Source organism: Macrotis lagotis, chromosome 8 (genome assembly GCF_037893015.1).
Source record: "Macrotis lagotis isolate mMagLag1 chromosome 8, bilby.v1.9.chrom.fasta, whole genome shotgun sequence".
NCBI lineage: Eukaryota > Metazoa > Chordata > Mammalia > Peramelemorphia > Peramelidae > Macrotis > Macrotis lagotis.
Window position 1 is genome coordinate 132315167 of NC_133665.1, and position 12124 is coordinate 132327290.

The 12124-nt window shown below is 40.9% G+C and overlaps 1 protein-coding gene across 1 annotated transcript in view; it reads left to right on the forward strand.

The window, feature by feature from the left end:
• Nucleotides 1-774: 774 nt before the first annotated feature.
• Nucleotides 775-12124, forward strand: part of IQSEC1 (IQ motif and Sec7 domain ArfGEF 1) — a 306257-nt gene continuing 294907 nt past the window's right edge. Inside the window, exon 1 of the mRNA XM_074198377.1 lies at nt 775-859. Coding sequence (XP_074054478.1) covers nt 837-859 — 23 coding nt within the window. The 5' untranslated portion in view covers nt 775-836. The remainder of the gene's footprint in view (nt 860-12124) is intronic.

The following is a 12124-nucleotide window of genomic DNA, read 5'->3' on the forward strand; positions in this document are numbered from 1 at the left end:
TTTTAAGCAACAAGTTTAAAGATTCCCTTAGCCAGGGGAGGAGTGTTGGCAGGTGTATGTCCATGAATGACACCTCAGACATGGGAGCCCTGATGGACAAGGCAGCAACATTCTCAGTCTAGCGTGGCTTGTTTCTATTCCTGCTCTCTGGCTAGTCCCTGATGTAGCCCTTCTGCCTTATCAGTTCACAGAATAGTATGTGACTATAAATTGACTTTACAGCCAGGAGGGAATACGATTTGCCGCTACGGATGCTGCCGTTGCCATGGAGATGGAAGCCAAGGCGATTGGTCCTCTTTGGACTGTACTATGTTGCTCCTTCTGTGATGGTGAATGCTACCATCTCCCCAGTCACTCCTCTGGCTGCTGACTGTGAGCTAAAACCTAAAGGCAAATTCTCTCTCCCCCCTCTCTTCCTTTTTTTCACCCCCATATTCTGTGTGGGGAAGAGAAAGAGAGAGGAAAAAAAGGAAGAATCAGAGGTGTTCCTAGGTAGCAGAAAGGCAGCCCAGATCACACCATCTAGACTTGATGTTTGCTGGTCCGCACGTTCTCTCATCTTCCTCTCTGGCTCCTGGGCAGAGCATAACCCCTTAGTCCCAGGTTCATCTGATGCATCTTTGATGCCACTTGCATCATAGGCTGGCTGGCTTTTTTCTGTATCGTTCTCCAAGGCTGAGAGTGAATAAGAGTGCCCACACTCTGAATGTGAATTTTTATCTTTTTTTTTTTTTTTACTTCTTGCCAGAGTGACCTCTACCCTACCTCCGGTTTATCATAACAAGACAGAAAAAGAGCAAGAGAGAGAAGGGGAAAAAAAACACCCCCCATACAGGATGGCTTGTAGAAGGTGTTATTTGTGAGTATCTTTCTTCTCTGAGCTGGGAGCCCAGCACCTGGGAGGAATACCTTGGATTATCAGAGGGAGAAGGGGTTGGAGGCTCAATGTGGGCAAAGCAATGTGATGTTTCAGGGTGCGGCAATGGGATCTGTAAAGGTCTCTGTTCAGCAGAGGTGGCACTGCAGCTTGGACTATTGGTGCTGTTAATTGGCGGTTTAAATTGACCCGTGGACATTCATGCCACGGTGTGATAGTAAGATCAAGGATGGTGAGGATGTTAATGAATCAGCATGCCACACTCTTAACCTCTTCTCGGCTCCATAGGTAGCCAGAAAGAACAGGGCAAGAGCCCCTTCCCCACACTGGCAGGATGAGATCTCTCTATTAGTTTAAATTTAAACATTGCTCCCATATTGCTTTTGTTTTCTGGTATGAAATAATTGTTCATTAAAAGCCTCTTCAGCCTGAGAGAGGTTCGCAAGGCTGCCTGCTCTGGATGGGACATATTATTGATGTTGTGGAAGGTGGAAGCCTCCGGACTGGAGATGTGAAATGGAGGGAGGGCTCTTGTCTCGCCCACCCCCACCCCCACCCCAGGGGGTAATGGGTTAGTCCGCAGTCCCAGCTCTGCAGCAGAGGCTACTGGAATGGCATATTTTGGTTAGGAGTTTCAGGGGCTCTAAGCGTGGGCTGGTACCCCTGCTGGCCTGGGGTGCAAGGGATCTGGAGCCACGGTAAAGGTTGGTAAAGTTTGCATTGTGCTGGTGACATCACTCAGCTGGAGTATTTATGGAAACGAAAGCCTCTTGTTTCATTAGTGGAGGTGTCCTGGTGGGGACCAGAGGGGATTAGAGTCCTAAGCCTCCCAGACAGTCGCCTAATGCTCTAATATGTCCTTCTTGGGTAGCTGACAAATATGAACAGATACGGTGGCGGTAAAAGAGCTCTGTTTTTTTATTTGATCTCTGTCTTGCCACAGTACCCACTAATGCTTAACCTGGCCTCTCTACGTTCCCTTGTTATATCTACTGGGAGACCCATGTCTTGGGGGTCATGGCCCAGCATCTCTCCCAAATGCTTCTCACTGCTGTAGGATGACTTGCCAATTCCTCGATGCTATTTTTGGGCCGTTTCAATTACCCCCAAAATATCCTATCTCAGTGGGAAATGAAGGAAGCCAGCTAAAAGCAAGAAGAAGCTTCCAAAAGCAGTATAAATTACCAAGTGAGGCCCAGGGCTGGTTACACCTTATCAGGTCCAATTTCAAGGACTGAAGGTGAGGTTTTCTACTCTCTGAAAGGCAGGAAGGGAACAAACTTGGGCATTTTTTATCGATCATTAATAGGAATGATTGATTCCCTTACTCATTTTGGGGTATTTTCAGATTTATGAACCAGTATCAGGAACTTAGATGAAAAAGAAATGAACGGGGACATAACGAACATGGCCACACTCTTGCCATTGATCGCAGATCCTTCCGTAGCAGGCTGTTCAAGTTGTCTAGTTCGAGTCCTGTGAATGGAGTTATAAACATGCCTCAGGTGCTGAGTCAGTAGGCTTGTGATAGGAGCCCTGTTTATTATGAACCTCACTAAGACTGTGATTTGCTATTATATTCCAGTGAAATTTTTGTGTAGGGTGTTATTTTTTTTCCCACCCTCACTGAAAAGCCTGGGGGTTTGTTTATGTGAACAGAAAGCTCTGGATTTTACTTCTTTTGACAAGGCCTTGGCTATATTTTTAGAAATGGATAGTAAACCCTTCCTCGTGGAGCTTCCATTGCTAAGGAAGCAGTCTTTCCAGTGCTCTGTGATGGTACCTTGATCCAGGTTAAGAATCAGAGAGTGGGGGGGGGGGCAGTAGTAGTTCAGGCATGTGTCTACCTTTTAATACATTCAGGTAGATATATTATGATAGGAGAAGGGAAGACTGGAGACATCTTCATACCTGAGTCTTAATAGTGTTTGTATCATATTCTATTTTGCTTTTGTATAGCACCTTCATATAGGTTACAAACTGCTTTCCATACTTTCACACATCCATCTTTGCATTTACTCTTGACATCAGCCTAAGTAGAACAAATATCATTACCCTTATTTTGCAGATGAGGAAACTGGGTCTTCAAAATGTTTTATAGGATCCTAGATTTGAAACTTGAAGGGCCCTTAGACATCAGCTAATCCAATCTCATTCTTTTTTTTAAACAAATGAAAAAACTGTGCCCTAGAGAGGAGAATAGGTGATCACCTTAGATTATCTAGGGATTCAGGTCCTCTGACTCTAAATCCAACATTGTTTCCCATGTTGTGATTTGGAAGTGGAAGAAAGATCATGCAACCTACCTCCTTCTTTTACCTGAGGGATCTGAAGTTCAATGAAGGAAATTATGCAATCAGAAGTGATCACTGTCTGTGGTTGTTTGGTCACTTCAGTGTGCCCAGCTGTCCTTGACTCCATTTGGGGTCTTCTTGGCAAAGATACTGAAGTGGTTTGCCATTTCCTTCTCCAACCCATTTTACACATAAGGAGGTTTAAGTGAGTTGCCCAGGGTCACACAGCTAGTAAGTGTCTGAGGTCAGATTTGAATTCATATCTTTCTGATTCCAAACCCAATGCTCTATCCTATGGCACGTACTTGCCCTGGTCACTGTCTAATTCTCCAAAGGACACTTTCGATCTATCTGGAATATGGTTCATCTTCTCCTTCAACTACTCAGATCCTACCTTTCTCAATGCCCACTCCAAGAAGTCTTCCATGACCACTCAAATTTTTGCTGAATTCTCTCTTCTCTGCCTCCTGAAATGATAGTTTATAGTCTCAGTACTTGATTATTCTGTGCATTTGTGTGGGTGGGTGGGTGACTTCTCTTGCCAACTCACCTCTAAATTTCTTCCAGAAAGCAAGCATGGCTCTTCCACTCTCCTTAGAACCCAATTCAATATTGGGCGCAGAATACAAAATGAACTTTATATTTTAGAATACAATGTACCTTGAATCTACCTCCCCCCCCCATTCACACAGTCATTATCCTAGACTCCTCATCTGTACAGGAGCCTCCTAATCATTCTCTCTACCTCAGTCTTCTTTTCCAAATTCAGACTCCACACAGCTACCAAATTAATATTCTTAAAATCCATAATCATGTCACTCCCCAGCTCTCAAAGCTCTAATGGCTCCCTGTTGCTCCAGAATGAAAATAAAAACCCTTTTATTTCTTCTCTAAGTCCTTCATAGTCAGCCTTTAACCAACATTCCAAGACTTATTATTACAGGTTATTTTTCTCAATATGATTGACTGTCCAGTCAAATCCACCTGCTTTCTGTTTCTCATACATGATATCCATCTCCTTCCCTTGCTCAAGTCATAAGCTAGACCTGGAATGCACTGTTTTCACCTCATCTCATAGAATACCCATTTTCTTTCAAAAATCAACTCAAATACCATATCCTACAGGAAACTTGAGTTACTAGAACCTTGCTCCAGGAGCCTTTATATATTGTTCTTGTTATTCAGTCATTTCAGTTGTGTCCAACTCCCTGTGATTCCATTTTGAGGTTTTCTTGACAAAGATACTGAAGGAACCATTCCTTCTCCAGCTCATTTTATAGATGAGGAACTGAGGCAAACAGAACTAAGTGACTTGCTCATGGTCACCCAGTTATGTCTGAGATCTTATTTGAACTCATGAACATGAGTATTCCTGATTCCAAGCCTGTGCCACCTAGACACCTTTATATGTATTACTTTTTATATATCTTTTTATTTAATTTTCTATGTGTGTGTTTTTTCCCCACTACCACCTTTGAAGTCCTAGAACATATCACAATTTCTGGCACATAATAGGTGCTTAATTAAAATTGGAGGTGTCCATAAAACTAATCTAACCCAAGTCCTTTGGTTCACAGAGGGAAAAAAATCCAAAGGCTCATAAGATCATAAACTTAGTATTGGGTAAGACCTCAGTAGTCTTCTGGTTCTACCCCACTCATGAGAAATGTGATATTCAGTGAGGCTGTAACTTTCCTAGTTAGCAAGAAGAGATCATAGGATCATGAATTTAGATCTAAAAGTGACCCTCAGTTCCTTCCCAGAAATCTAGTCTTTCCAACTATAGTTTCCCCCTTCTGGGAAATGAGTGAGGTTGGAGAAAATGACCTCTTAGTTCCTTTTAAGTTCCTTTTAAGAGTTAAGTTCCTACTTCCTATATCAGGAAACCACCATGGGCAATTTAATTCTTTTGGACCCTTTAAATACTGAGGGAGACAGAATTTTTTGTTATTGATTATTTTTTATTTATTATAATTATTCTTGTTATTACTATTTCATGAGCCAAAAGCCTCAAACATATTAGATGTAGCCTGGTTGGGGGTGTGGAGAGATCATGCTTCCTGCTTCCTGCTGGTCAGAAACAACACATTTTATTCTACTCTACCTTTGGACTTCTGAGAGGTCTTGTGCACAGGTTACATAGAGAAGAATGAAGTTCACATCAGTTCTACCACTGAATCCCTCTGTGACCTTGGGCTGAACTTTTCTGTGCCTCAGGTTCTTCATTTGTAAAATGGCATTGGACTAAATGACTGCTAACTTTTCTTATGGGGAGAGGGAAAGACAAGTTATAAAGCCATTAAACCCAAAGTATTTCTCTGTAAAATGACTCCTTATGCCATGATTAATGATTGTTTACCATTTATTCAAGCTCATGGTGGCCCCTGAGCAATTCATGGAGTTAAAGATATTATCCAAAAAGAAAGAGAAAAAACCTCAACAGGACTTTGAAAATATATTTCTTAATCAAACATGCTTACAGCCTTCTAAGACATAGGTCAGTACTTGTTAGACAGCTTAATTAATGCTGGCCTAATTAAGGTTAACCCAGTGTCAGACACTAGCTAGAGGCTGGGTTTTAATTATCAGTTAATACAGTAACAGAACTTTTAATGGATGAATTACAATCTGTGATTCAAATATGAAAAGTTGGACTGTTTTCTGAGAGTGACTAGTTAGTTAACAAAAAAAATAAACATTTGTCTTTACCCAACTTTTCAATAAAGTGGTGGTTTTTAGCAGGGGATTATGAGCCTCTGTGTGTATGATATGTATGCATATATATATATATATATGTACATATGTGTGTGTATAGAAGGAGATCGATGTAGATATATAGGTATATATTTCAGGAGGTAAATCTACAATATCTAATCCAACCCCCATCCCCTGTAGCTTTGGTGATCATGGGCAAAGACCCTGAGAATCATGTTGGAGGTGGGTATGCCTGTCCATTCTATGTGTGCAAGGGGGTTGAATGGGTAGTAGGGAATGAGCACTGGCCTTCAGAGAAAGGAAGTAGTGCCAAGAAAATATCATAACTTTGAAAATCAAGGATTGAAGCTATAAAATTGGGTGGGAACCTTCAAAAAGTTAAGCCCACTCCCCTTAGCTTAATCAATCCACAAGCATTTAGAAAATGCACTAGGGACACAAAGACAGAATTGAAACTTTTAAGGACCTTATATTTACATATGAGAAAACTTAGACCTAGGGAAGGTACATGACCTTCGCAGACCTTCACAGTAAGTAGAACTAACATTTAAACCCAGTTCATTCAAGCCCAAGATTCTTTGAATGGTGCCATAATGATGGGTCCAAATGAAGTCAAGGCACCATGTTGGTTATTTTGAGGAACCTGGAATCACAGAATATTAGATCTAGAAGAGACCTTAAAAATCACTTAATTCAAGTCTACCATTGTACTGGAAGAAGAGAAGCCAGATCTAGAACCCAGGTCTTTTGACTCCCAATTAAGATTCTTTCCACTTCAATAGAATCCCTGACCTCCAGGAGCTTACTGTCTAGTTGGGAAAATAAAAACACATAAAGAAAGGGTCACATTATTTTCTTGCCAAGGCTGGCTTTTTCTTTAAAGTCACCACAAAGCCACTCCTGATGTCTTTCCAGGGTGGGCAGATGGATAGGGATAGGGAAGTCAAATAGACCTCTTGCAAATGTTTTTTCTTTTCTCTGGGTTCCCCTATCACTTTGTAGCCTTCTTAAATACTGACCTTGCTGAATTTTTTATCATGGCTATTTGTGTTTGTATAGTCTGTGATCTCTTTGATGTCATAGACTATTTTTGCTTCTGCCCTTGCATCCATAGTGATCAGTTCGGAAACTGGAACACATAGATGCTTATTGACTGAGTGATTTGGGGTTGGTTGATTATTAGACTGTAAACTCTCTGAAAGCACAAATCTGTCTAATTTTCATTAGCTCCTCAGACTTAATACATAGTGGGTATGAAATATCTGAGAGTTCCTTTGCCAACATGAATCATTAATCCAACCAAGCAGTACTGATCAAGCACCTACTCTATACTAGGTACTGAGGATGAAAAGACAGGAACGCCCTTGAGGAGCCTACCATCTAGTTGGAGAAAACCACCCATAGTTCAGAGATTTGTACAAAATCATTAGAAAATAAGTACAAATTGACTGTGGAGGGAAGGTACTAATGGCCAATGAGATCAGGAAAGATAATTCAGCTGAGTCTAGACGAAAAACCAGAAATTCTAAGAAACAGAGATGAGGCATGTGGGAAATGTCAATGCAAAGGCACAGAAAGGAGAGGAGTAATGTAAGTAAGGAACAGAAGGACTAAGTTGTCTGGCCTTTAGTAGGTGAGAAAGAGAGTGATGCATAATAAGACTACAGATTGGTAGCTAGAGGTAGTTGGAAAGATTTTAAATGCCCAACAGGGGGATTTTTTTTTTAATTTTATCTCACAGAGTAATAAAGAGCCACTAGATTCTATTGATAGGGAAGTGATCATCAGACCTATGTTTAAGGGAAATCACTGTGGGGGATTCTAGAGGAGAGTTTGGAATGACTTTAGTAGAAAGGCAGTTAGATGATGCAGTGGACAGAGTGTTAGACTGGAAGTCAAGAAAGAGGCTTTGGATTTGAAGGATTCAAATGCACCTAAGGAACTGTGGGTAGAATACTGGAACATTAGGAAACTGTTCATTTGTTTTTCTTTTTCTTTTCTTTTTTAAATTGTATTTATTTAAGGCAACAGGGTTAAGTGACTTGTCCAAGGTCATATAGCTACACAATTATTAAGTGTCTGAGGTTGGATTTGAGCTCAGATCCTCTGGACTCCAGGACCGGTGCTCTATCTCCACTGTGCCACCTAGCTGCCCTTGTTCATTTGTTTTTCAATTATATCAGACTCTTTGTGATTTAATTTGAGATTTTCTTGACAAAGATATTTCTTTCTCCAGCTCATTTTATGTATGAGGAAACTGAGGTAAATAGTGTCTAAGGTCACATTTGAATTCAACTCTACCTGACTCCGGGTTCAGTGCTTTATCCACTGTGTCACCTAGCTACTCAGGAAGACCTGAATTTAAATCCAACCTCAGACATGGACCCTGAGCAAATCACTGAACCTGTCTGCCTCTGTTTCCTCATCTGTAAAATAGAAGTAATAATAGCACCCCACACACACAGCAGCATCTGAGATAATATCTGCAAAGCTTAGCACAGTGGTTTAACAAATACTTGTTCCCTTCCCTTCCCCAGATACTTAGTTACTAGCTGTGTGAAAAATGAAAAATGCACCTTCCAGACCAGGTTATTGTGAGGATCAAAGGATATAATGTATATATAGTGCTTTGCATGGTTTAATAAACTGTATTAAACTCTAGTATCATTATATTTATTGTTTTAGCTGAGTGCCCATTTTTAAGGTTATTCTTAGGGAATTAACTGGCCTTTTTCACCCACTATTATGTTTTGAAGCAACTGATTAATTATCTTTGGCAGGATATGCCTGAATGATGTTTGTTTAATTGAATTGAATTTCCTGTTGCCAAAGGAAGTGGCTTTAAAAATGCTGCCTGTGTGAATTGGACTTTCCAGGAATCATCAGAATATGGAAGCTTTCCCTTCTTCTGGACTTTGTTGGTTTCAACCCAGTGGCCAATATTTCCTAAGGTAGGGGGCAGGAGGGAGAGGAGAAGACAGGACAGATCAGGAACTGCCTATGTGAATTTGAGACAAAAATGGTAAATGACTTCCCCTCTGCCCTTGTATTGGTCCCTGTATCCTGTGCAGGAAAATTTTCTCTGTTTATTGGTTATTCAAGTTATGAATTCCAAGCTTTGTCCAAGAGATTGCTGGGAGATGAAATTTCCTAAAATCTCCTTTTTTCAGTGACAAGGAAATAGCTTCTTTTCACTGAAACCGCTTTGTTAGTAATTCAAAAAGACCAAGAAGGCATCCTACAATGTGTCTTTTTTATTTTGAAAATATCAAATAATATCATTATAGCTTTTGCAATTGACTATTGCATTTATCTTTTGGCACTTCTAGTAGATTTGTTTATACATTTACCTTCTTTCTCCTATTAGACTACAAACATTTTTCGAAAAAAACAATTTAAGACTATAAACATCTTGAGGGCAGGAACTTTTCATATTCCCCCAGTGACATCCAGTATATGGTCTGCTACAGAATAAGCCAGTCAACTATTTATTTTTTTTTTGCAAAGCAAATGGGGTTAAGTGGTTTGCCCAAAGCCACACAGCTAGGTAATTTTTAAGTGTCTGAGGTAGGATTTGCACCCAGGTACTCCTGACCCCAGGGCCAGCGCTCTATCCACTGCACCACCTAGCCACCCCCAGTCAATGATTTATTGTATTGTCTGGAGGAAAATGGGCAAAGGTTTTGAGTATCTGAAAACTTAATTGAGCAAGTGACTTCTGAAACCACTTCCAAAGTTGGTTTTTGGAGAGATATCCCCCAATCTGACATCCCCCAAATGTCAGGGGATGGGTCTCCTGTGCCAAGCACATTTGGGGCATAAATGACTAGCCAAGAACAATTTGGTCTCATAATCATACCAATGTTGGTCCACAGATGGCTTGTTTTGTAATCGTGTTTTAACCCTTTGATAAGTATTGATGTAATATTTATATGAATATATGTATGCATAAATGTGTGTTTTTATATATGTGTGTCTATATCCTCTAAAAATATATGTATACTTGGTATCATTATTATTCTTGATGTTATTGAATGCTTGAGTTTAGAATCTTAGGGTCTTCATCTTAAACCTCTAAATACATACACTAGATAGCAATAGAAGCTGGGAAGGATGTTGGACTGAATACAAGATTAAGTAACAGTTGCATTTGATTTGGAGACCAAATCTCAGATCTCAGCTTGGTTTTTGTGTGATTACCTTTCAAAGGACCCAGGTTCATCCCCCACCCCAGATGCTTACTACTTGTTTGTCTTTGGGTGACCACTTCACTTGCACAAGTCTCAGTTTCCCACAGATGTATCTTTTAAATGGGGGGTTGGATTCTGGCCTCCGAGGACCCTTCTAGCTCTACAGCTGTGATCCTCTAAGGCCATTCACAGAGCAGGCACCAGTTTTCAAGGCATTTCTATGTAGATGATTCTCTTTGAACCAGAGGCAACGCAGAGTGGTAAAGCAACACTTGCCTTGTAGACAGAAGATGTGGTTCTGAAGCTTTCTGGCTTTGTGATTTTGCACAAATCATTTCCTCTTTCTAATACTTAGTGTCTATATCTGGACATCGGGAAGACCTGCCCTGCCTACCTCCCAGTGTTCCTCTAAGGATAAACAGGATAAAAATAAAGAGCATAGGAAAGATTTCAGTTAGCTCAGACTTCTGAGTAGTCACGTGGCATTGTGGTATACATTTGTGGTATGAGAAAGTATACCAGATTTGACATCCAAAGAAGCCCGGTTCTAGTCTTGGTTCTGCTGTGGCCGATAGTAAAACACAAAGCTCACATTTATTTAATGTGGTAAGGTTTGCAAAGTGCTTTTATGGGCACAATCTCATTTGAACCTCACAATAATGTCATAGGGAATATGTCTGCTTTACAGATGAGAGCACTGGAGGTCAGAGATATTTGGTGATTTGACCTAGGTAATAGCTAATAAGTGCCTGTGATGGAATTTGAATTCAAGTCATTCTTCCGCCAAGTTCACTCTCAATTTTGGTTGCCTCATCCTGAAAAATGAAAGCTTTATCCTACCATAGATATATCTAAAGCCCCTAAGGTCCTTTTCAGCTCTAAATTCTGTATTCCCAAGTCCCAGTTAATTGAGAATCCTCTACATGACCTGCCTGTGAATCAGGACGCCATTTTGGAAGGGACAGAAAATTCAATATGGAAAGCTGCAGCTGTAGATGGCTCTCATTTTGTCATCACATGCCTTATTCTTTCCTATTGATGTCTCTTTGTCTTATAGCAACATGAAGCCAGAGCACCTGATGCAAACCAATGAGGGAGGATTTTTAATTTTTTTAAATCCTATGGGGATATTTGCTGCCATTGTTTCTGGGATGGGGGCCTTTGAATGCTAACAAAAGCAAACCATGTGCTGGGAAGGCTTTTCCATCTAAGCAGTGAATGACTGTTGATTTGACAGCACCTGTCCTTGCTTCTCCAGCCCCCCTCCCCACACCCACCCCCGCAGAGTGTGTAACTCCGATAATACTCTAAGGAAGTCGAGTCACTCTTGATGTATGTGATGCAATAGCAGGGATGCACTTTCTTTTTTGCCAGGAAGGCTTGGGATGTTTTGGAATGGGTTGAGTGGGAAGATGGTGGGAGGCAGGCAGCACTCACTGTCTGATAAGAACTGGCAGCTGTGGATTGCCTTCCCAGAGCCTACAAGAATTCTTTGGTCCTAGCCATTCAGAAATGCAAACTGTCCTAGTTAGAGCAGTAGTATGAACCCAGTTGCAAAAGTCAAATAGTTTCCCTGGAAGAGAAATGACCTATGGCAGTGAAAAGACCTCCTCAGATTGTAGGTTCCTTTGAATTATAAGATATTCAAGCCAGAAAGGTCCTCCAAGAATACTCTGTCTAGCTCCCTCATCTAAGAGAAGAGGAAAATGAAGCACAGAGAGAGGTTGACTTATACAAGATGATTTATGAGAATTAGGTCAAGTATCAAGGTGCTTTTTCATAGGCCCTGGATGGAAGTAAGAGAACCCAGTGGGAGAGTTGTGTTCATCCTGTCTGACCACCTATGAATCCCTTTGCCAGGCACTCATGAGATTTTAGAGCTAGGGGGGACCTTAGAGATGACTCAAGGTGGTTTTCCAGAGCTTCATTGCCTAAAGCCTTCTGTCTCTCAGGGAGTCCCTCTGGCCCCTGAAGATTCACTATATTGGGGATTTACTTGAGAAAGCTAAAAGAAAGCCCAGTGGGTTTGTCTTCTCCAGATCCACCCT